This window comes from Protopterus annectens, chromosome 1.part0, assembly GCF_019279795.1.
Source record: "Protopterus annectens isolate FY-2018-M chromosome 1.part0, PAN1.0, whole genome shotgun sequence".
Lineage (NCBI taxonomy): Eukaryota > Metazoa > Chordata > Ceratodontiformes > Protopteridae > Protopterus > Protopterus annectens.
Genome location: NC_056725.1, coordinates 768,244,355 through 768,270,806, shown reverse-complemented (window position 1 = coordinate 768,270,806; position 26,452 = coordinate 768,244,355). Strand labels below are relative to the sequence as shown.

At 37.3% G+C, this 26,452-nt stretch overlaps 1 protein-coding gene across 3 annotated transcripts in view; it reads left to right on the top strand.

Annotated features, from left to right (window-relative positions):
* The window catches only part of LOC122794445 (proteasome subunit alpha type-6-like), a 428,663-nt gene that overhangs the window by 186,987 nt on the left and 215,224 nt on the right, over positions 1 to 26,452 (top strand). For all 3 annotated transcript variants that reach the window (XM_044062831.1, XM_044062841.1, XM_044062851.1), the window contains exon 3: positions 4,721 to 4,802. In XM_044062831.1, the coding sequence (XP_043918766.1) occupies positions 4,721 to 4,802 (82 nt within the window). The remainder of the gene's footprint in view (positions 1 to 4,720; positions 4,803 to 26,452) is intronic.

Sequence of the window (26,452 nt, the reverse complement as noted above, 5' to 3'; positions counted from 1 at the left end):
AAATATAGTGATACCCTTTTTTACTTCCTTTAAGGCAAACCTTGATGAGTGAATGGGCGCCCATCCTTTCATCCTACCCTGACTTGTTTGGTCCTCCAGGAGTCAGGAGGCTCCCTATGAGGATGGGTATTGGCATTAGAAAGACTCTGCCTTGCAAACATCTCCCTTACTGATGGTGTCAATAGTACTTGCTAGTATCCCTTAACCAAGTCAGCAGTAGTCTGATACTTAGCCTCACAAAACTACTGTAAGGCTGCATCTGTCCTCGGCACTGGTTAAGCATAAAACACCATTTTAGACTCTGTGTGACTATTTAGCTTTCTATAGTCTACACAGAACATGGTCCTCTCATCACTCTGGCATCAGCACTACTAGTGAGGCCCAACATCTGTTGGATTCCTGGATTGTACTCCAGACACAACATCTGCAATGGAGTTTCTCAGGCGCCCTGTAGGGAGCCCATTTAATTGCCTCTTGTGTCCCTGTGTCCACATATTGCTCCATCAGTTGTGTACACCCTGGTATCAGTGAACATGCCCCCAACCTTTTTCGATATTGCTTGGATTTTCTAACCCTGGGTAGGGTACAGATGCTTTGAAAACACTATCTCATCTAATGCTGTGTCAAACTGAGATTCACTGAGAAAATCTACCTCAAGGCCCCCCAGTGATTCCATCTGTAACCCAAAGCAAATACAGAATGACGGTATCTGTCATGGTCTGTCATGGCAGGACTTCATGGCTTGATGTTAACATGGTAGAGTCTTCCTGCCTTCTGGTAATTCTACCCCATAGGTAACATTGCTTACCTTTCCCCTCAGTAGTGAAGGGACCCTGCTTCCATACCTCCTACAGCTTATCTTGTTGAAGATAGAAAAGCAGCATCCCTTTTAACCAAATGTATATTCTCTGGCTATAGCTGCCCAGTTACATCATTCCTTTTGCTATTGTTGTGTTTTTGTGTACCTCGTACACAACACAATATCATTGCTTTTGCTGTTGTTGTATTGTACTAGGTGATCCTCATACATTCAACCTTCCACCTGTTAAAGAATTAAATCATGGAACCACCTCATCCATAAAGCATTTCAAATGGTGAAATACCCAAGGACTCTTGGGGACACCTTTCTGTATGCAAAGAGGAGACTGGGCAGGTTCTTGCCCAACTCCTGATTTATCTGGTCTCTAAATGCTATCAACATAGCCTTATGAACACAGCTAAACCATCCTACCAAATTTTTATAAGGACGATAGGGGTAGTCTTTAGCTACTTTACCCTAAACCCTTCCACAAGCAGGTCATCAGATCTTAAATGAAATTAGCACCTGTCTCTGTCCATATTTCCGAGGGAAAGCCTATCCAGTTAATGGTGTCTGATATAGAGACCTTACCACCTCTCCTGCCTCAGTGAAGGAAAGAGCCAAATCCTTAGGGTATCTAGTAACATGGCCTAACACAGCAATACTTACCGGTGGTGCTTGGGATACTATTAGGCCCTGCAATGTCCATGGCTAGACTTTAAAATGGTTACTTATCAACATGTAAAGGTATCAAAGAAGTCTGGGCTTTATCTGATGCCTTGTCAACCTTTTGATACTGTTTATATATCTTGCAGCACCCTCTCATTTTATTTTTCCAATACTTGTCCAATACAAATTTTGCATAGACATCCATTTATTGCACTTTATGTCCCCATGGCTTGAAAAAGGACATCATGAACAGTGGCCAAGACTGCCTGATTGTAGGCCTTTGAAACTAGTAGCCGCTGTACCACTTCTCCCTCTAGCCCTATCCCTTCATGAGTCCACTAGCTCTATAATAATCCAGTGTCCCAGCACACAGACTACCCTGCCCTTAAGAATCAGCAGCCTCCATGCCTGCCACAGTTATTTCTTTGTGATCCACCACATTTCTCCTTCAATTAGAAGTCTAGTACCTCTTGACAGCCGTGGCTCAAATGCTCAGATTCAGGCCCACCAATACTACCTAGCTCTTCTTCTGAAGTAGTCACAGCACCTGCTTCTGTTGTAGAAGTGGGCACTGGATGGGTCTCCAATTGCTACCTTCCCCATGTGCTTGCTTGCATGCATGGCTAACTGCATGTGATTGCATGTACACAAAGTATTTTATCATTAAAATAATTTATTTTTAAAACATCTGTCACTCACAATTCTATGTGAACTCTGTCCAATTGAATGTGGAAAGGCCTCTCTAATATTGCCAAACCTGCAGTTGACTGTCCATGCTAGTATCCCTCTTAGCAATTATCTAGTTATGCTCTACAAGGATAGGGTGCAGGCTCTTGTGGTAGTTTGGAATAGCTGTTGTCTTAGGCCAACCCACCACTACAGTGCTGAAACTTCTGATAGCTTCTTCACTTGGCCGTTGTTCCCCACTCTGTCTTGTGGACACTAGGATCATACAAGCCAAACATTTACCCCTAAGACCTGGGGAAAAAAATTAAATTAATTTTCAATTCCACAGCAACTATAACTGTCTCTTCCGATTAAATTATAAGCAAAAGTACCTCCATGGTTTATTAATAAGGGAAGTTGTATGATTTTTTTGTCTCTTTTCATTCTTTTACAGTCTGTTTTTGCAGTACAGTTATTTGCTGACATCATAATGATGTGGTGTGATATTATTGCATGTTGCATGAAGAGCGCATACAGTTTGGCTATGATAACTTGTAAATTCAGGTGGGCCTGAAGGAGCATGAGTAAATAAAATCCTCATTAACAGAAGACATTCTTTCATCCAAAATGGAATCCATTTTGAATAAAGAGATGATGAAACATTGTTCTGAATGGAAAATCCAAATTCATTTATTCACCACTTACCCACTTTAACTAATATAAGGTCGCAAGGGAAATGAACTCTGTCATTGTCTTCAGGAGGCACAAGGCAGAGAACCTAATCCCAGATGGGACACTTTTTTTCTATCATGGGACAAGCATGCAATCATCTGTACATACCAGTGTGCATGCATTTACACACATCAGCACATGTGCGCAAGCATGCACACACACACAGACACACATATAAATGGGATGCCTATCTATAGGCAATGTACAGGCTTGCCAACTTACCTACAACATGTCTTTGGTATGTGAGAAGAAAACACAACACAGAGTAAAAGCCTATAAAAACGCAAAGAGAGATGCATCTACTTAAGTGTTTTTTTAATTCTTACTGAAGAACTCCAGATCCCGTCACCAGCTGTTTAATCTGGTATTAACCTGTTCTGACTACTTTGGATGGGCAGTTTTATGACTTGATTATATTGGGTATACAAGTCATATTATTTAAATGCCTTATCCTAAATTTCAATGCATGAAATGCTTAATGTTGGAGGGGTGCTGTACACCCCATTATGTATATATACAAACGTTATTGCCATGCAACACTGACGAAAAGGAAAACGTTAAAAAACTAATTGCCAGAGTTGTAACAGAAACAGTGCCTGCAATAATTTCTATGGCAAACAATACTCATCAAGTTACAATGCATGCATTTGTTGTGGAGAAATTGTACCACTGCCCACTGGTTACACAATCACTGGTAGAACAGCCTGAAAATTAGTGTTCTTTTTTTGGCAAAGCAATTACTTATTTGAAAGTAGTTTAAGAATTTAAGACTTGTAGTAAGAAAAACAAAGCCTCTGCCCCCGTAGCTGACCCATCACCTGTCACAAGCACCACTTCTAACCAACTGGGTCTACTGAACCTGCCTTAATCTCCATAGGCTCAACCTGATAAGTGTCCAGGGCCAGTATGGAGACTATAAGTGCAGCATCATAACCTTCTGACTAATGCAGTTGGCGTTTGTTGGGCTTGTATGCTGCTTACTGCAGTGAGCCTAGGATGTACCCCCCTCCCCCACCCAGAATAACATTGGCAATTCACTCCCATCCTACCCATGTGGCCGCTGTAGTGCTTGTGACACTAAGTGAATACTGGTCATCTAGAGTGCATTAAGAGTTTTATTACTGTTTAGTGCATGGATGGGTCATAACTGGAAGTCAAATTGTTTAACTGATTATGCCCCATGTCAGCATCATGACAGCAATGGCTACCTGTATATAACATGAAATCAGTGAATAGCTCGATGTTTGTCATTACACCACTTAATATTCTTATCTAATGACACAGTGAAGCAGAAGCCACCACTTGTTACACATGTTGATAACAATTTACTCACAAAGTAAAATAATGCATTCATTTTGCCATATAACCTGATCCATGCACTACAAGCAATAACAAATAGGTTAATGGGCTTAACCATTTGCAGCTTTGATTGCTAGGAACCATTCAAACCTTTAACTGTGAGATAAAGTCATGGCACCTATCTGCTCTCTATAGTTTTTCTTATGGTTCAATGAAAGCTTTTTGAAGTACTGTAGCTTTGTAGCTTAGGATGTTGTATTGTGAAAGATGTATTTTTTCTAAAGCACTAATTGGGTTGCTATCTTATGATTAGACTTTAGAAGAATTTGGGAAATTCCCATTCCTTCCAGTGAAAGTGTTTTGTTTTATTTTATGAGGTGTAGTATGACTGCTAAATGTTTAAATCTTAACTTTGAAATGTTTTAAGTAATCACTCAGAAACAAAACAAAAACCTGTGATTATAATTTGTAGCTAGCATTGTAGTTGTTATCGCTCTGAATGTTTCCTGGTGTCCCTTTCATACTATATTTGTTCTTAATTTTCTTTCCTATCAGGACAAGTTGCTGGACGCTAATACTGTAACAAACCTCTTCTCCCTAACTGACAAGATTGGCTGTGTTATGACAGGAATAACAGGTAAGCCATGTACCCATCCATCCACACACATGCATTTGTTCTGTACACCTATATTCTTATTCTTTGACAAAGTGTTTCTTTAATTAGAAAAAGCATAGCTTAAGTTTTACTAAACATTTGTCAGATATCTGATGCAGTTTATCTACTCTTCAGCCACTGAAGGTCTAGGATATTACTTTTACTAACGCTGATTTAATTGTTTCTGGCTGCAGCAGTATTAAAGAAAGCAATTTGATGTGAATATATTACAGTAATGCACATTTCTAATTTATTTTTATTTCTTCTGTCATTTTTACTATAGATGATACTTCTTGTTACTATGAATTTGCCCATCATCCAGTAGAGGTATACTGTGGTCATTATTCAAGCAAAGCCCTTTTATAAGAAACCACTGGCAGAGAAACAGATCCTGCCAAATACAAGTTCACTGATCCTGAATATAAAGTAATCTTGTCAGGCAATTCTTTTTTATGCCTATTTCCTATGCCATATATCTTTATCTCCACTACTTTGGGTCAGCAGAATGTGGTGAATACAGAGAAAAGCTGTGAGATCTCCCTCATTGCATCTCACATACTAAGACCATTGGAGGAGGTCTAACATCCCAGACTTTGCCTCACATTACTAGTGGAGTGTTATTCAGTCTGAAATTTAAAAAAGGAATGTTCTCCATTATGATTTAGTAATTAAGACTCTAGACTGATTGCCCTTTCTCTGTTTGAATCCTTCTCCTTTCATTGGCCTTTTACCTGGCTTCGTGGAATCTCACTGAGGAGAGGCTAACTGATTAAAGAGGACATGAAAAACATCTGGATTTTTGGTTTCCTATTCATGATGCTCAAGTAATACTAAGAAACAGTTTGCAAATTTAGTACTAAGGCTTAATAGTAAGAGCTGATAATGAAGTTTGTTCTGTAGTCCTGAATCTGATTTCTTCAATATTCATGCGCCTTGCATGTGACTCTTAGCAACTCTCTTCACCTTGCAGTACTTATAGATCATCTATGGAAAGAGAAACTTGCACTTAGTGCTTTTATCTTGTTAACAAATACATTAAAAGCCAAATGTTTCATAAACAAAACTGCTGCACTGAGGAATTCAGTTGTGCAGCCCATTTTTTCAAAGCAATAAATATGAGATTACACAAGAAAGGATTTTTTTTTCTAAAACTCCAAATGTGCTCAGCTATAAATCTCCTACTCTATTACTTTATCATAAACAGAGCTTACCCTCCCTGAAACGTTTTGTATGCGCATCCCATTTTATGGTCTGACTTCCAAGTTTTTGGATATCTCTGAGGTTGTCATGAGAATTGCTTAGAAGCCTCACCTGCTTTGTTTGGAATGAAAAGCATCTCTTGGGGCATTTCAGATATAGTGCAGGAAAGTTGTGATGAGGTATACTAATAAAATAAATGTCTAATGTTGCTATAATGACACTTACTTTCTGATAACATGTCATATATATTCACACAAATAAGCATACACACAAACACACACACACTATTAGAATGCACAGTTAAAATATAGCAGTCACACCATAGCAGGATAATTTTATATTCTCAGTCCAATAATAGTCTTAGAGAATACAAAACTGGATGCAGGCTAATTCAGCCTGACATTTCTTTATTTTTACCAGGTCTAAAACAGCCTTCATACAACAGCATTGTGATTTTTTTCATACTCACCTGATCACTTTATTACTTTGGCAACTGATCTTTGAGTGGCTTCATTCTGGAAAGTTCATTTCATAACTTTCTATCTAATGGCCTACAATACTACCATTTAAGTATCACTGCATTTGGTTTCTCTTCCATCTCTCTGAAAGAATGCACCAGACTCCTGGAGAGATTACAGTACTAGCATGTCTTTAAACAAGGTAAATAATGACTCACTATTTGCAAAAAAAAAAAAAAAAAAAAATCACAGCTGAGGTTCTATGTATTTTCTTTTGAATATGGAAACAAGTTTTGATACAATTCAGAGACAGTGTATAAAAACTACAATTTGTCTTTTACAGTAAAACTGTATCAAATATGGAAACTGTAAAAAGCTGTGTAAGACCTGCAATTGTCCTTTTTAGTAAGATGTGCAATCTAACATCTGTACAAAGCAAGACTTTTTTTGTAGAAATGCAGCAGACCTTTGTAAATTGAAACTACTTCATACACATATGCACACACACACACACACACACACACACACACACACACACACACATACACACACTCACACACACACATTTGAAGAGATCTATGCTCCTTACACTGCTTCCTCCTGTCAAAGCTATATTACTTTATTTATAGTTATAACTTTCTGGTTCTATAAGCAATACTGCTGTGTGAGAATTTATCTGCATTTAAAATTCTAATCCAGCAGAAAGTGAAGAGCCAAGGTGTCTTACATACTTTAGGAAAATAGATTTGTCTAAAAACACTTTGATAACTAAATATTTCCAAATATTGACTCATTTCAGAGCACACCTCTTGAGCTTCTTAAAATGGCTTTCTCTAAATAATTGCTCAATAGTTACTCTTGTCAGTCTGCGCTTTCCACTTGAAGAGTCTGCTAGACTTAACAAGCACGGTAGCAATAAAAAATCTAATTGAAATGTAGATGAGGAAAAATGACAGTCTGCTGCCCAAATGACTGACTTTATGTCTATAAATTGTGCCCACTTGTATTTTGGATCTGCTAAATGGTCACAAAATTCAGAGGTAGATTAAAGTTGTCTTCAGTTATTGGCAGTGGTAGAACCAACTGCTTGCTAGTGTTTTTCTTATGGCATTTGCTTGTCTAGGCTTATTTCACATTTCTTTGTGCTAGATAATAATAGATTATATATTTACTTTTCAAACAGCATTGTCTCGTTTCTTCAAGGACTCATTCTCTCTCAGAAGCTCCTGCCTCATTGCTTACTGATGTATAAAAAGGTTGCACAAATCTGGTGAATTATAACTCTTGGTATCTGCTATTTGAAAACAGACACTACTTATCACTAGCTAGCATATGCTAGTGGTACAGATAGCTTATTTTAAGAGTGCACAGTAAGTGTTACTTTAGTGTGCCAGAGTAATCTGGCTAGGGCCAGTGAATTACCTTAAAAGTAGAAAGAGGTAGTAGCACTGAAATGAGAATGTCTAAACCATCCTAAAAATCACTGTGTATAAGAGTGACTTTAACATAATTATGGCCAAGATATAGTTATTGCTGATAATAATACTGAATGATGTGGCTCAGAGTGAAATTAGTGAATTCCTGGGAATCCATTGGTCTTAAGACTGCTGTTCAACTGTTCACTGTGGACATTGTTTGGGCATAGCAGTCATTATCTACAGCCCAATATAGCAGTACTAATTTGTCATATGCTAAGGCCAAATCCCATGTATACATATAGATAGATGTTTGTTTATTGGTTCCTATGACCATTCCTGCCATATTAACTCATGGCAGTAGTAGAATTTTGTAAACTGGTCTTTTGTATAGCCTGCAAAATATTTTTTGTTGTATAAAAATGTGTGCACCATTGCATTTACATTATAAATACACACTGCAAAGCAGTTATTTTATTTTTCACATGGAAAATGTAAGGAAACAGAACAAATAAACACTGGATATGCAAATTATAGAAAGATGTCAGTGTGACAGATGACTAAAGGGAGTAAATCAAAAGAAATCCCACATTGAGATCTGAACAAGGAAGAGTTGATAGTCACATTGTCTGCAGTTCAGTTTCAGTTCTCAAAAATCTAGAATAAGCCTGTTAGCAACTCTAAGTGCAAATTATTGACTCAGTATGCCCCCAGATGATCTTAAACAGTGTCTTGAACTGCAGCAACCAGAGCTGGATCTGGAAATGAATTAACGCAAAGCACTTGAGAGAATGCAAGCAGTAGATGCAAAAGGATCAGTAGCAGAAAGAGGCCAAAGCCGAACAGCAAGACAGGCAGTATCAGTATGAATAGGCCATGGTGCAGGTGAAAGAGAATAAGCAACTGTATGAATAAAATGATCATTCTTCACCAAATGCATGGGAAGAGCAGATATAAAGTTCTAGCCCTGGGTGCCAAGGTATGTGCTAAATTGCTTTCTTGGTAACAAGAAGGGGGTGACTTTGATGACTTTATTTGAACATTTGAATGTGTGTGCATTCAGGACCAAATAGGATGTGGCAGTACATGAGGAAAGACAAGCTTTATAACCCTTCTAATCACTCCTAAGGCAAGATATGTGATTAACAAGTAAATTAACAGTGACTGTCTGGATTATACCAAAGTTAAATATTTTTGTACAAATGTTTTAAGCTGACTACTGAACATATAGGAAACATTTAGAGAATATGTGATAAACAGAGATCAAAAAGTAAATAATTTCAAGAGAGAACTAATTTAAAAGGCATGTCAGTTGATGTCACATGATTATATTTGAACTATTGAGAGAACTTGATGTAAGGGATTAAGCACTGAGTTGTTTTCCTAAGGATATGAAAATCTGTTTGAAAGACTAGATGTAGCCAAGCAAGCTTCTGATTTTCAAGGACACAGTGAGTCTGCATACTTGGACCATGGACTGTTGTACAAATAGTGGACTCCTGGAAGGAGGATAGAAAGAGAAAATGGTGCACTAGATAGTAGTCCAAATATTCCACATTCAGGCAGTTCTGGCCATAGCTCATGATATTCCATTTTCAGGCCATATTGGCATAAAGTGCAGAAAATGGAAGCTTATGCAAAATTTCAATTGGGGAGGTACCATAAAGATATGATAGGGTACCACACAACATGTGAGCAGTGCCATTCATATTAATATCGGTTCATTTCTCCTTTAGTTGCTTTGATGATAACTGTTTTCCATTTGATCCTTTTCCATCTGGCTCTTCAGTGCAGCTGGTGTCCAGTCCATATTCCCAAAGGTTTTCAGAATATTTTTACTTTGAGCATATGAAAGCGAATGCAACAAGCATCAGAATCCCAGAACTGCATTCTTTTAAAAAGACTGCAAAAAATATTTTTAAGAGTTTTTGCAAGGGGGCCAGCCCCATGCATCCCTGAATGTGATGGCCAAGGCCCCCACCCCAAACTTATACATACCAATGCCATGATCACACCAACTCAAAGAAGGGGGACAGTCCTCACTCCTGTTGAGAAACTCTGCTCATCGATGAGGTGAACTTCAGGCAACTGAAGCTCAAGCATTCAGTCTTCATCCACCATGAAGATAACAATGACATTGCTTCTTCTAGGCAAGTACAAATATTGTGACATTAAGTTAAAGCATTTTATCCTTGCTGGAAAAAGTAGGTGAACTCTTACTCCAATGTTCTTCAATTCTTTAACAAGTGAAACTCAATTGTTTCTTTTTCCACCACTTCAGGAGAATAGTCATTATCAAATCTTATGTTTCCTTTAGTTTTGGGTGGAGGATTCAATGAATCAGTTCTTAAAATAAGATTGTTGTCTAGACTGAAAATGAACTTAATTGTGACCCTGGAGAAGAACATTTTTTAGATGAAGCTTTAGGTAGCATTGTGTGTGCTTCCTCTATTCCTTGAGATAGTGTTTAAGGCAAGTTTAATATTTCAGAGAACCAAGATGTAGGAAAATTTACAATATTATCTCTTTCTGTCTTTTTAGGAACATCATAAATTCCTGTGTTGTTCCTTCTCTCTCTTTCTTCACCAGGTCATCTATTTTTTTCTAAAAGCCAGTTATTTTGTTTTAGTAAAAACTCTACTTATGTTTCTTCGCCAGAAAATATTACTTGTCATTTACAGCTGTTTCTATAGCACTTATTTGGCAACTTTAATTCCCAATTATACTTGTAATCAGTTCAATCTGTTTATTACAGTATTCTTTAACAGAATATCCTACATGTCCTACATGGACCAACTCAAAGCCCTGTCACTATATTTGGTATCTTACAGACTTCTAAGAGGTGACCTGTGTCTAGCATACAAGGCATCCTGCAACCCAATAATGTTGGAGTAACTGCACATCTGCAAGTCAAAAGGCATAAGATATAGTCTCGGGATCAAGAGAATGGTTTGAAGAGATGGGTACATCTCGCAGCATAGATTTCAACTATCCTGATTATTACAGAATGCACAAATTTTTGTCTCTTATTTTTGATCTCTTCCTCACAAAATTTGCAGCTTTCTGAAAAACCATTTAGAAATGAAGTCACTAAATAGTGACAGACATTTGAATTTCAGACTTCAATCCTTCATAAAATGTATGCTAATGCAAAGCATTATTTTAGCAATTTTCTAAGTTTATAAGAGCAATATTTAAAATATGTCCTTATTTTTGAGTCTTTGTCCCTCCCATAATTTTTACCTTTGTCCAGATTTCTTGGGCAAGGAGGTTGAGAGGTGTATCTCACAGGGGAAATGCTGCTCTGGAATGACTCCACATCCACATAAAAAAAGTCGATCCCAATCCATTTTCAAGCACAACTTAGATCTATGGAAGGGAAATAGAAAGTTTGTCCCAGGACTGCCTCCTGTTCTACTAATGGGCAGCTGCATCTCCTAAATTTTTTATCCCATGTGTGGGTCCCCCCAAATTATCTATGGCATGATCTCAGTTAATCTCATTGGGGTAATATATAATTATCAACCCTGGGATAAGGCCAGTCTATAACAAAATGGGATAGGTTATTTTGAGCACAAAAAGGGATATTGGCTAGGCTTAAAATGGCCCCCATTGAGCAGCTAACGTAGTACTTATCTATTAACCTATGAATCCACTTTGAGATCTAAATTATATATTTTTGATGACAGTTGTTATATACTAGAACCCAGTGATTGGAGTTCTTTTTCACAGAAACATCTGGTGATGCTGTTTCAGAATTGTTCATTTTTTTTGTAAAACAATGAAGAAATAAGAGTCCAGCAGTAACTAAACATAACATGGCGTGGGGTGTTTTAAATAAAACATATCTTGTTTAGGTTCTGAAATAGATAGTCTTCTTCTTGCATTTGGTTAACAACAGGTTTCAAGTAATTCACTGGAATTTTTGAAATCCTGTTATGTTTTACACATTTCACAAGAGCTATTAAGTATCTGCTATGTTGGCCACATCCATTCTGCTCTGTTTTCTTGGTGGTTTGTGACCTCAGTCCTCACTGCTTTGGTACAAAAACATACATATGTGTAGATAAAGCTATCATAAACACTTCTCTGCTTTTCACCCTGACTGTTATAAAAGACAAGTCATGTGTGTGTGTGTGTGTGTGTGTGTGTGTGTGTGTGTGTGTGTGTGTGTGTGTGTCAGTATATTTACTTTATCAAGATTTTTCTATTTAGAGAAATATTTTTATATATTTGATCTATAGATACCACAGATATATAAGATATGCCCATATTTCAGTGTGTGTGTGAGCACACACATTATACCTTTGCCTTTGAGAATCTAAACTGGGTATGAAAAATACAAACTGTATTGGGGAGAAGAACTTTCTGTTATAAAATGTATAAAAGTGCTGGCTCAGATAATAGTAATCTGATGGCTCCCTATCAGAAGTGTAAACCCTGATCCTGTGAGCTCTGCTCTGTTGGAAGACTTCTGTACTACCTCCTGTTCCTAAAGCACTGCTCTGGTGGTAGAATTCTGTACTTCCTTCTAGTCATACAGCTTTCCTCCATTGGTGGATACCTTTACTTCTTTGTGTACTGACAGTGCCCATCTGTTGGTGCACTCTTGCACTATTTTGAGCCTTAACTCATTCACTCCAATGGAGTTCAGGAAGTTTGCATTGTAACTGCCAATGGACGCAGCCTAAGCCTTTTGACAGTCAAATTATATCCTCACATTTCAAATAAATGTTCATTATCGATGGAACCATGAGGGTTATGAAAGAGGTATAATTGGCAAACTCTTCAGCACAAACTATTTTTATAGTGGTAGTATTCTTTAGGTTCTAGGTCGTAAACAGAATTTTATAAATCACAGTAAACACAGTTAACAATTACATTTGTAATATTTTGTAAACAACTTAACAATATCTCAGCAACCACTCAAGTTATACACATACTATTAGCAGTATTTTATTCAACGTGCTGAGAGCTTGCATAATAGGCTAAAGAGTTCTGTCTGTGTTCCTTGGTTGTTGAGATATTTAGAAAAATGTGCAAATTATATCTATGTAAATTAATATGATAAAAACAACAGTTAATATCTATTTACCTGCACTAGACAGAGGTTAAATATTAATGCAGTTGAGTTTGACATTGTGTAAGCATTAAGAAGAAATCTTTTAAAACCTTGTACATACCATGGTTTTGTAATTATTGATGCAAATATTAGCAACCAATATTTGACGCCTAGAGGTGTCAGTCGAAGTTAACTGCAGATACACCTGGAGGCATCACTCAGATGTAATGAGTTAATAGCATTAATGTGATTGTGCACTTTTTCTTGGTCTCAGAGCACTTATTTGGTATGGGTTTTAATCAGGTTCTTTAACTGTAGATTAGAAATCTAGTCTAAGAAAAAAAGTAAAAACATACTATATTCTTTTAACATCATGCCATGACTCTTAACAACTAAATTGTGTAAAGTGAATGGGGCTGACCACACTACCTATATATTCCTGTTATCATTTAACTCTGTGTTGTCTATTCAGACTAGGACTAAAATGTCTCCGGGATTCATGAAACTTGCGCCAGGCGCAGGCGTAGCATAGGTGGTCTAATGCCAAATATGGCCGCCGAGCAATTCAGGTACGATCCAATTCCACGTGCACTACCAGCGTACGCCAGATTTGCGCAGCTCTCGGCTCATGCATGCTAATCACCCCATGCGCAGTAGTGCAACATGCAAATGAAGGTACATAGTGATTCATGAAGTGGTGCAGGCGTAGCGTAAGCATACAGAAATGTAAACCAAAAAAAAAGGTTTACATTTTTACAAACAGAACATCGGAGCCATGAAAGCGGACCAAACTTATGTATTACAAATGTAACATATGCCAATTGCTAAATATACAGCCAATGGCATAAAAAAACACGCACAACACATAAAAAAATAACATTTAATGTCATGGCCACACTAATGCAAAGTACAACCGCAGGGCATGTGTGCGCAAACGGGAACACAAGGAAAATATATATAGATGTCATAAAATTGCAATGTAACACAAATCATGATTTCACCATAATAGTCAATGGTATGCATGCTACACCACAACCAAGGCACAAAGGGTTGCTAAGGGTCTGTGACAGTGTTCAGCGCGGTACCTATGAATTTGTAGTCAATGCCATGCAAATGAGGCAAGTAATACTGAATCACAAATGTCCTGCCGGCCTAAGGATGTACCACACGGCACAGTGGTACAACACCGAGGAGTGGCCTGGAGGTATAAATGACATCAGCAGAGGGGTGTGCCACCGCAGCTGTAAGCACATTGCTAATCCGGGTTGCCCGTTGCTAAGCAAAGCCGCAGGATAGGGGTGTGGTTGTAGCCATAGCTTTACTTAGCTGAGAGCACACAAGGTGACCAAAAGCACATGTGTACGCAGATGACAACGTGCTCAAAACCCGATAATTGGCTGTGCGCGGCACGCACCACAGCTGAAACAGGAAGTTACGGGAAGACAATAAGGAAATGCCGCAGTAGGGTAATTGGAGTACAACTGAGTAATTAACACCTATTAATTCACAGTGGGCCATTGATGGTAGCTAACAAGGCTGCTAGTAGCAACCTGCAGAACAGGACAGGGGAGGTGCCGGACTGCAAAGAAAAGAAAACTGTCACAGCAGAGCAAAGCAAACCTGCAGTAGATCGGCTATAGAACACATTTTGCAACACAATCCTGGGTTGGGAAAGTACAAAACAAGAAAGCAGGCTGCTGGAAGCATGCCTAACAATGGGAGGGGAATCATTTTGAAAAGTGAAGGCAAGGGCAAGAGGTGATCCATGGCAGCTAAATGTAATTCAACACCAAAGGCATCACAATAGCAGTACCTGCGGTAAAACACATAAGTAAGATACCCTGCAGCTCGGATTGTACATACACACCCTATGACATCATCAGCTTCCAAAGCACAATAGTATAAAGTGTGAAGGCACCTCACATACACTCGTGTATTCCCAAACACTGCACCATCGGTGTAAACAGATGGGAAACTTTTACAATGTACATGTTGGGAGCTGCCATAGCTGTGATTCACCAGCATGTGTTGGAGACTGAAGGTGGTGTGGAGGATGATGCTGACAACCACCTCAGGCACCAGAAGAGGAGAAGAGTGTTCAGACCAAGGATAACCTATCATGGGGCTAGATGATCTGAAGATAGTAGAGCGTTACAGGGTGGACACGGACATCATACAGCAAATCGTTGAGCTGTGCCGGCCATGCCTCAGAGCCAGAAACAACAGAGGGGAACCCACCCAGTGAACATGAAGTTATGTGTAAGCTTGAGAATACTAGCCACATGTACCTTTCAAAGGCCAACTGGAGATATCATGGGGATCTCACAGGCATCAGCATCCAGGGTACTCCACCAGTTCCTGGATGCCATGTTACCACATGTCAATGAGCATGTATACTTCCCCCAAACTCAGGAGAAGTTGGCCAGCAATATGCGCCTCTTCCACCATGTGGCAGATTACCCGGAGGTACTGGGTGCAATAGACTGCACGCACATACATATCAAGTCACCACCTGGTGAGCATGGTAGGTGCAACATAAACTGCAAGGGATACCACTCCATCAACTGTCAGGTCATGTGCAATGCCCAGGGCATTATCACGGATGTGTGTGCTGGCAGCCCTGGAAGCTACCACGACTCCCACATCTGGCATGCCTCACAGCTGCACCAGATATTTGTCAGGGGGGACATCCCATATGGCCACCTTGTGGGGGATGCTAGCTATGCACTGGAGCCGTGGATGATTACTCCCATCAGAAATGCACACACACCCATGCAAGAACGCCACAATGAGGCACACGCACAAACCAGAATCATCATAGAGCGTGTGTTTGGGATGCTGAAATCACGGTTCTGTTGCTTGGACATATCTGGTGGAGCCTTGCAGTACTCAACAGGCACGTGTGCCCACATCTTCATAGTATGTGCCATGCTACATAATATGATCCTGCGGAAACAGCTGCAGCAGGGACATAATGGTGAAGGCCCTCACAGCCCACCGCAGTTGCCAAGGGCACCACAGGCACAGAGGGATTCAGACCACGAACACCCTGTGCCAGCCCCAGTAGGCAGACGGAGGCATGCCCAATATGCCCATGCCTTGGCAAAGAGGGAACGTATAGCACATACACTGACAGTGTAGGCCCCTATGGACTGACACACTTCTCCACCTGCACACACAGTAAAATGGATGGCACACACACGACCACCTGTAAATTGTCATGTATAGGTGGTCTACTGTGTGCATCCTAGATAGGCAGCCCTCAACTATTGCACACACAACAGCTATTGGTACAAGGTAAGTCAACACCTGAACAGTAAATTGAGCTAACAGCATGTGTTGATACTGTATGTATAGGTTCCTAGGTACATCGGTAGGTACATGCCTAATTGTCAGAGGCCATTCATAAGCCTAGCCGAAATGTGTCTGCTGTCGCCACCCCATTGATTAACTCAACTAACTATCCCTCTGTGGAGCAGAGCCAATTGCGGGATCCCTGGGGTGTAACCACTGTTCCCCACCCACTCTGCAACGATTCCATGGTGTGTTAATGAGGTGCTCCATATAATGTAATCAGGGATGTAGTTCCAAAGCATGGGGAGTACCCATAACAGGTATCTGTCACCCCAGCATTCTCCAGTTATGGTTGTGGCAAGGTGTAGCACATTAGAGTGTGTGGCTCACTGTGACATGGATTCCCATAGCTGGAGCACATCCATTAAGCATCACTTGGACATACCATTAACAGGTATCATCCATATGTAAACTAACTGAGTTACACATTTGTTTGCAGTATGGAGGAACAGCCATAGTACAGTCCACATACTAAACACCATAACACTTGTACATATCCCAGGTGCCCCAGTGGTAAAGCCACTGACTGTCTCGTGCATGTTTCCGGTTCCACGACCTGCAAGGGCTGTTACGTAATTCCGATATCCTGAATAATGGATGTTGGATGTAGGTCATTAAAGCACGTTTAAGCACATGTTAGCGTGTTTTTGCGCCGGTAAGTGCCGATAAGCGTCGTTTAAACATGACTACATGGATATGCGCAACCACAGGTCTAACCTTTGCTGAATATCGCGCAGATCACAGGCAAAGCAGCCCAGAACTGCGGAAATGTGCGTTATTTACCTTTGTACTAATAGTGCCTACTCTGAGAGGTAAAACAACCACTGCCAGGAGTAGAACACGCGACCATGTACACAATCACCTACCACTAAGCTACCTGAGATGTACCAACAGCAGGTGTGTATTGTGACAGGTTAAAACACAAAAGGGCGGAGTTCGGGAAATAGTATACACCGCCATGTACCCAACGAAAGGTGTGTTCTCTCTCTCTCTCTCTCTCTATATATATATATATATATATATATATAAAACCCTACTAACTCCAGCACTCGTTGTAAAGGGTACATCCAAAATCCAATGGCCAAAGATGCGAACAGCAATACTTTTCTTCCAATTTTATTAGTTATCCATTCATGATGGCTTCAAACTGCCACAATTCCTGGTACTACAGACCGGTTTCACCATATAGGCATCATCAGTATTCACAGTACCTGGATAAACTTGCCGTACATTTAAATTACATTTTTAAACGCCCATTTAAAGAGGTATACCTATATAATAACAGCAATAGCTAAACAGGCATATTTAAACTACATATATATCTATATTGCATGAACATCCACAAACCAGCTATCCAAAATATATTGAAAATAATAGAACTCTTACATGTTGATGGAAAAAATATGACATTAGGTTCAAAAACTTTCATTCAGCCCTGGTATAAATAGGGCACCCAATTTCAAGATCCACATTTTTTCTTTTTTATCCAAAATTCTATGCTTTTGTGACATAGTCAAAAATTCACCTAATACTATATCTATCCCTACATAGATAAAATGTGCACTTTTATGTTCTAACTAATGTTTATATAAAGCACTTCGCGTTCTTTTACAATTTATGTCACTGACATGTAATGCTATTCTATTTTTAAAAATCCTGGACGTTTGTCCTACATAAAAGGCTCCACATCTACATGTTACCATGTAAATTATCCAGCTCGTATTACATGTAATTAAACTTCTAATGTCAAATACTTTAGTGGTATTAGGAGAAGTGAAAGATTTAGTTTTCTATACTATTTTACAGTATATACAATTGCCACAAAATGTACTACCCTTCATGGTTTCTTAAGTGGTTTTCTATCCATGAAAGAAGATTTTTTATGCTTATTTAGGTATTCGCCTATATTCTTTCCTCTACGATACCCAAAACTACATTGGTCACCTACTATTTGATCAAAGTATGGATCATTTTTTAAAATTGACCAATGTTTTTGTATAACCTGTTTGATTTTAAAAGTATTAGTACCATATGTAGTAATGAATCTCATAGTATTTGTCTGTATTGCTTCTTTGTCATGATTGCCACTCAGTAATTTATTCCTATCTTGCATTTTACCATATTCAAGAGCACCCGAAATTAGATTACTATCATAGCCTGTTCATCACTACATAGGCGTTTCAACCTAGTAAACTGTGCCTTTGGTATGTTTTCAGTTATATGTCTAGGATGGCAGTTGTTCGCCTCTAATAATGAACTCTTAGTAAATGGTTTTCTATATATACTGGTCTTAACTGTTCCATCTAACAGTTTGGTAATATTAACATCCAAAAAATCTATGGTAAATTGTTCAATTTTGCTAGTGAAACGTATTCCAAAAGTATTTCTGTTCAGATATTCATTAAACTCATACCATTTTTCAGCTGTCCCTATCCAGACACACCAACAATCATCTAAAAATCATTGCCACATGTCCATATATTTTTTATATATATTCTTGTCATTGTATATCATCCTAGCCTCTAAATAGCCCATAAAAAGGTCTGCATAAATGGGTGCAAAATTAGTACCCATAGCAGTACCTTTCATCTGCAGAAACCATTCCTTTTTATACATAAAATAATTATGCTCCAAACCCATACTCAACATTCTGAGTAGAAAATCTATTTGGGCTTTAGTATAAAGACCAGAATATTCAGCCCAATAGTTAACTGCAGCCAGGCCCATTTTATGAGGGATACTGGTATACAATGACTGAACATCAAGAGTACACAAGTATGCATGTGAGGGAACACTAATATCATCCATAAGTCTCAAAAATTCAGTACTATCTTTAATACGGGCTCTAATCAAAAGTAATGAAACCTTTAATTTATCCTCTAGATACATAGATAATGGCTCTATCAAAGAGCCCCTACTGGACACTATGGGTCTACCCGGGGGATTTAAAATAGTTTTATGTATCTTAGGGAGTATGTAAAATGTAGGCTTTTTATGCTTCTTTCCCCCTCTTCTAAAGGTAATTTAAATGTATGGCAAGTTTATCCGGGTACTGTGAACACTGATGAAGCCTATATGGTGAAACCGGTCTGTAGTACCAGGAATTGTGGCAGTTTGAAGCCATCATGAATGGATAACTAATAAAATTGGTAGAAAAGTATTGCTGTTCGCATCTTTGGCCATTGGATTTTGGATGTACCCTTTACAACGAGTGCTGGAGTTAGTTGGGTTATGTTTATGGTCCGTGCACAGTTGTGTGGTTGGTCGAATGTACGGGCACCTATAGAGAAGTAGTGTATTTTTGCAGAGTGCTGTTATTTGACCTTGGTGACTTTTTTGTTATCCGGCTTGCATTAAGCGTGTGGATTTAAACGCAATTGACTTTCGCTTGGTTTATCTAAGTGTGTGGATTACAATTGATAATTACTTCGGCTTGAATTAAGTGTACAGATGACTATGGCAACTGGCTTTAATTTGCGACAGTATTTGGATGGACTGGCTTCTGATAAAGATGATGTCATGTTGTTCTCTGGAGGGGAAGAATCTTTTTTGCAGGTACATAATAAAATAATGATGGAAAATGATATGGAAACTAGTTTTAAACGCTTGACTGAGTGTACCAAGAAACTAAGAAATAACGTCTGGCATATTAAACTATTAAAAGCTTATTTAACTGCTGGCATAGCGCCAAGAGGCCTACGTGTATATATAGAACTGGAGGTGGGCCAAGATGAAGAGCCATTTATTAATAAATGGCGTGAGATACAAAAAGTATCTTCCAAAATGTTTTTGGAACTGTTAATAAAGTACTATGAGAATCATTTGGCGTTACTCACAGAAAATGTGAATGAAAGTTATGAACATTTACAAAAGTTTAGTAATGATAGTAACTTTGCTACAAGAAATAATAAATATAAACAAGAGATGGAAAACTATGAAAAGGAATTACAGAAGTGTAAAATGAAGAAGTATACCAGAGATATAAGTGATTTGGAAAATGGGGTTATGTATACTTGGAAACAAAGAAAACGGATGGTACGTTTTAATACAGATAAGAAAGATAAGAAGCAAGTGGTTAAAAGAAAGAGGGCACGTTCGTTTTTGAGAAGAGACACAGTAGTAAGCACTATTCAGGGTGACTCCAGTACATCAGAACTTTCTTCAAATCCAACGGACACAGATGTAGATGTGATTGAACATGGGGAAATTTTTTTTCCTGATATGAAATGTATCAAAATGTTTGACAGGTTTGGCATGGAGTACATGACAATGTTGATTAAATACAATGATGATGCTAAACTTTGTAAGCAATTGGACGAAATTGAACGTATGAATGACATTATTTTAAATGATTTAATGTTCCCGCAATGGGAAAAGTTATATTATAGACAATTTGAACTGGCGAAAAATAGAACTGATAAGATCTTTGATAGGAAACACAAAAAACTTGTTAGGGATATTGAGCAATACAACACAGGGAGAGTATACACTTGGAATGGTTTGTATCCGAATCCGTATAGGGAGTTAAGGGAAGATGAGAACAGTAGGGGTGATAATTTCCAACATGATAATTTGGAAAATTTTCACCAGGATTACAGCAGGAAGCAACACAAAAAATGGACAAAAGGCAGGACATGGAGGTAAAAAGATTATATGGGACAAAGGAATTGGTGAAAACTCCTAGAGTTATAGTGTCAAATAATGCAACTGACCAGGACTCGCATATAGTACAAGAAGGTCATATTAGTAGGTACAACAATTTTTAGATATTTAATTACACTAACATGAAGTTAAATTAGGCTCACTTTGGGCTCTTTTCTAAAGGTATGAAGTTTATACCTGTAAAAAACTTTAAAATAGTTGACTGTGTGTGTGACATTAAGAAATATGTGAGAAAGTTGAATTTAGCAATAATGTTTAAGGACCACATATCTAATGTAGAAGAACACACTCATACAGATGTCAACACATTAAAGAAAAAAAGTAACTTTATGCCGATAATGAACAAGGAGGTATGTAGATTTGAAAGATTGGTTACACATGAAATATATCATAGAAATAAACAATTTAGAAAGTGTAATGTTACAACTAATCTTACTATTGAAGAAAACAAAGTATTGGATGAGTTAAGATCTAGTGCCAACATTAGAATCATGAAACCCGACAAGGGAGGGGGAGTCGTGGTATATGATAGTTTGGAATATAACAGCAGAATACATGACATACTTCATGATCAGGATAACTATGAGACTATTTCTATAAACGAGTTGAATATAGCATACAAAAGGATAGATTTGTACCTGGAAGAATATTTGATTGACAATAGAATTACTGAGGATTTATACAAATATCTCAGGGTTGAATATCCCATCTTAGCTACCATGGTGGGTATACCAAAAGTACACAAAGATGTGGATGACCCACCTTTTCGACCCATCATTTCAGGTAGCAAATCGAAAACTTTTCCGTTAGGGGTTGCTATTGATTCCCTGCTGAAACATATTTATAACAAGGTAGAGCACATGGTAAAAGACTCCTGGGAATTTTTATCTAGATACCCCACATATATTGGAACTGACAATTTACTATTTGCCTCTATAGACGTAATTGATCTTTTTACGTGTATCCCCAAAATTGAAGGTCTAGAGGCGTTTAGTGATAGTATTTTTCGACACAGTGACTTGGACTGGGATAGAATTCGACTTATTAATGAGTTAATGTCCATTGTCCTTGACAACAACCACATTTTTTATGAAGGTGAAATATTTAGACAGGTCAAAGGTGTGGCAATGGGGTCAGCTTGCGCCCCCATTTATGCCAATCTAGTAATGCTAAATTGGGAAGAGAAGACCATATTCACCAGTGAATATCAAGAAAGAATAAAATACTATTCGCGTTTCTTAGACGATATATATATCATTTGGGAAGGTGACCAGGTTTCTTTTAATAACTTTTTCACCTATTTAAACAACAGCAGTGATTTTTTAAAGTTTACATCTACTAGCAACAGTGTAGGAGTACCATATTTGGATACTATTGTTACTAGGGAAGATGGGGTGTATAAATCTAAAATACACAGGAAAGAAACCTTTACTAATTCTTATCTTGATTTTGGGAGTTGTCATCCTATTAAGACCAAGAGAAATATATACAAAGGACAATGTATAAGGGCACTTAGAATGACATCTGAATATACAGATATGTTGAAAGAAATACAGTTTATTACTTCATTATTTGTTGATAGGGGATACAACATACAGATGATGGATAAAATCAGTTCTAATGTGATTGAACAATGGGGGACTAAATATGTCCCTTTGTTGGGAACTAAGTATTCCAACTCTGCAACAAACCATATTGAATTAAACAATAGAGAGAAAGCCAATGTCTATAGTAGATCTTGTGTCATAGAATATGGTCCACACAGTAACAGGATAAAGGAGATAATGACTAAACATTGGCATACACTATTAGTTAATGATGAAATGATAGAAATATTGGGAACAAAGCCCAGTTTTATATATAGGATGGGACAGAATTTAAAATATTTATTGGAAAATGAAATTAAAGGCAAGGTGACATATAATTCAGGTTACACTAACAGATGTGGTTCCTGTAACCAGTGTCGGTATATAACAGATGAGACAGACATAGTCTTAATGAATTATAACAAGACTAGGATATTTCCAAAGAGAGGAAATTGTAATACCAAATATATTGTTTATTTGGCTAAATGTATGGCATGCTCTTCCTATTATATAGGAAAGACGGAACAGCAGTTTAGAAAAAGGATATATGCTCATGTATATAGTATTAGAAAGAAGGATGATAAAAATGCCTTAGCCAAACACATTATGAATAAGGGTGAGGAACATGAGTTTAGATTTAGTATATTAGAAATTGTCAAGCCAAATCCTAGGGGGGGTAACATGAAAGGTCATTTGGCATTCAGGGAATGCTATTGGCAGATATTGACTGATGCAACTACACCCCCGGGATTAAATGAATTTATTTCAGTTAAACCTATATTGGAAGTCTGAATACATCCTTTGCATTATTTCAGTAATATGATCTATATAGGCCTCCATGCATTTTTTTGTATTTATTAATTTAATTTTCCCTGTGTTATATGTTAGATTATTTAATACTCAATATTTAATATTTAACATTTAATATTTATTTATTTATTAATGTTCAATATTCATTTATTCATTAATGTATAAGTATTTGATATTTATGAATGTCTATACAGAGGTAATTATTTGTTGGGATATGTAGTAAAATAATTAATTCAGTCACAGTTCATACACATTCTCATATATTTTAACTTTTTGAAAAAATTTTTAGGATTGATTTAGTTGAATATGCATTGAGTTTAGATAGTTAACATAGTGTCAGTTTCTGTGTATCTTTTTGTGCTAACATGAATTTAAATGCGCTACAGCTTTAAAGGTATTATTAGTAGTTGGCGCCAAATTTTATATTTAAACTTTGATGAGATGAGTATGCTTTGTTCTGATGAAGCACACGATTTGTGTGTGAAAGCGCTTAACGTTGTCATTTTGTGGAATAAAGATTTTTTATCTTACTGGCTCTGAAGTTCGATGATATTATACTTTATAGCATCATTACCAGCGGTTATACAAACTGTCTCCTTGGTTCATTGGCGTTCAGCTTTGTTTTACGCCATCATTTATTTTCTTAGTATTTTACGCTGTTTGGTTCTGATATGAAATGTACTAAGGGCCCTTTAGAAGAGGGGGAAAGAAGCATAAAAAGTGGAAATATCGAGAAAGAATTCAGGAACAAACTGTTGATTTCATTTCACATGATAATGTGTCTAATGAAAATGATTTGATAGTGAATTTAACATCTCATATTTTGACTAAAAATGAGAGAAATGTGCTTAATAAAAGTTTGAATTATGTACCTGCATTTTTTTGTATCACACGTGTCTGTTGTTGCTGATGTTAAAAACTTCTGTCGTTCTTTAAATTTAAGGTTTTTCTTTAATGATAAAGGTGAAAAAACACCACCTAGTGGATTTAAGTTTAAAAAATCTACTTTTCAGCCCCCCTATCATCCAGTAGTGAAGATGTTTGAAGAGCGTGTGTTAAGTGAACTACACAACAATCAGGATGTAATATTTAGAAATTACAGTAATAATATGAATAAACAAGAAAAGGATACTTTGTACAAATGACAGGATGATGATAAGTTAGTGATAGTTAAAGCTGATAAAGGTGGGGCAATAGTTATATGGGAATCTAAAGATTGCGACAAAGAAGTTTTAAGACAATTGAATGATCATACTTCATATATGAGGTTACCATTTGATCCTAGTAATGGATTTAAGGCTACCATAGATGCATTCTTGGAGGATGCAGTTAATAAAGGGATGCTAACTATGGATATTTATCAACAACTATTAGTATCTGAAATGGTATTGCCTACATTTTACATACTCCCTAAGATACATAAAACTATTTTAAATCCCCCGGGTAGACCCATAGTGTCCAGTAGGGGCTCTTTGATAGAGCCATTATCTATGTATCTAGAGGATAAACTAAAGGTTTTATTACCTTTGATTAGAGCCCGTATTAAAGATAGTACTGAATTTTTGAGACTTATGGATGATATTAGTGTTCCCTCACATGCATACTTGTGTACTCTTGATGTTCAGTTATTGTATACCAGTGTCCCTCATAAAATGGGCCTGGCTGCAGTTAACTATTGGGCTGAATATTCTGGTCTTTATACTAAAGCCCAAATAGATTTTCTACTCAGAATGGTGAGTATGGTTTTGGAGCATAATTATTTTATGTATAAAAAGGAATGGTTTCTGCAGATGAAAGGTACTGCTATGGGTACTAATTTTGCACCCATTTATGCAGACCTTTTTATGGGCTATTTAGAGGCTAGGATGATATACAATAACAAGAATATATATATAAAAAAATATATGGACATGTGGCGATGATTTTTAGATGATTGTTGGTGTGTCTGGATAGGGACAGCTGAAAAATGGTATGAGTTTAATGAATATCTGAACAGCAATACTTTTGGAATACATTTCAATAGCAAAATTGAAGAATTTACCATAGATTTTTTGGATGTTAATATTACCAAACTGTTAGATGGAACAGTTAAGACCAGTATATATAGAAAACCTTTTACTAAGAATTCATTATTAGAGGCGAACAGCTGCCATCCTAGACATATAACTGAAAATATACCAAAGGCACAGTTTACTAGGTTGAAACGCCTATGTAGTGATGAACAGGAGTTTAATAAAGAGGCAGCTAATATGCATGTGAGGTTTATACACAGAGGCTATGATAGTAATCTAATTACGGGTGCTCTTGAATATGGTAAAATGCAAGATAGGAATAAATTACTGAGTGGTAATTATGACAAAGAAGCAATACAGACAAATACTATGAGATTCATTACTACATATGGTACTAATACTTTTAAAATCAAACAGGTTATACAAAAACATTGGATGATTTTAAAAAAATGATCCATACTTTGATCAAATAGTAGGTGACCAATGTAGTTTTGGGTATCGTAGAGGAAAGAATATAGGCGAATACCTAAATAAGCATAAAAAATCTTCTTTCATGGATAGAAAACCACTTAGAGAAACCATGAAGGGTAATATGTTTTGTGACAATTGTATATACTGTAAAATAGTATAGAAAACTAAATCTTTCACTTCTCCTAGAAGTTTAATTACATGTAATACAAGCTGGATAATTTGCATTGTGATATGTAGATGTGGAGCCTTTTATGTAGGACAAACGTCCAGGATTTTTAAAAATAGAATAGCATTACATGTCAGTGACATAAATTGTAAAAGAACGCGAAGTGATTTATATAAACATCAGTTAGAACATAAAAGTGCACAATTTATCTATGTAGGGATAGATATAGTATTAGGTGAATTTTTGACTATGTCACAAAAGCATAGAATTTTGGATAAAAAAGAAAAAAATGTGAATCTTGAAATTGGGTGCCCTATTTAAACCAGGGCTGAATGAAAGTTTTTGAACCTAATGTCATATTTTTTCCATCAACATGTAAGAGTTTTATTGTTTTCAATATATTTTGAATAGCTGGTTTGTGGATGTTCATGCAATA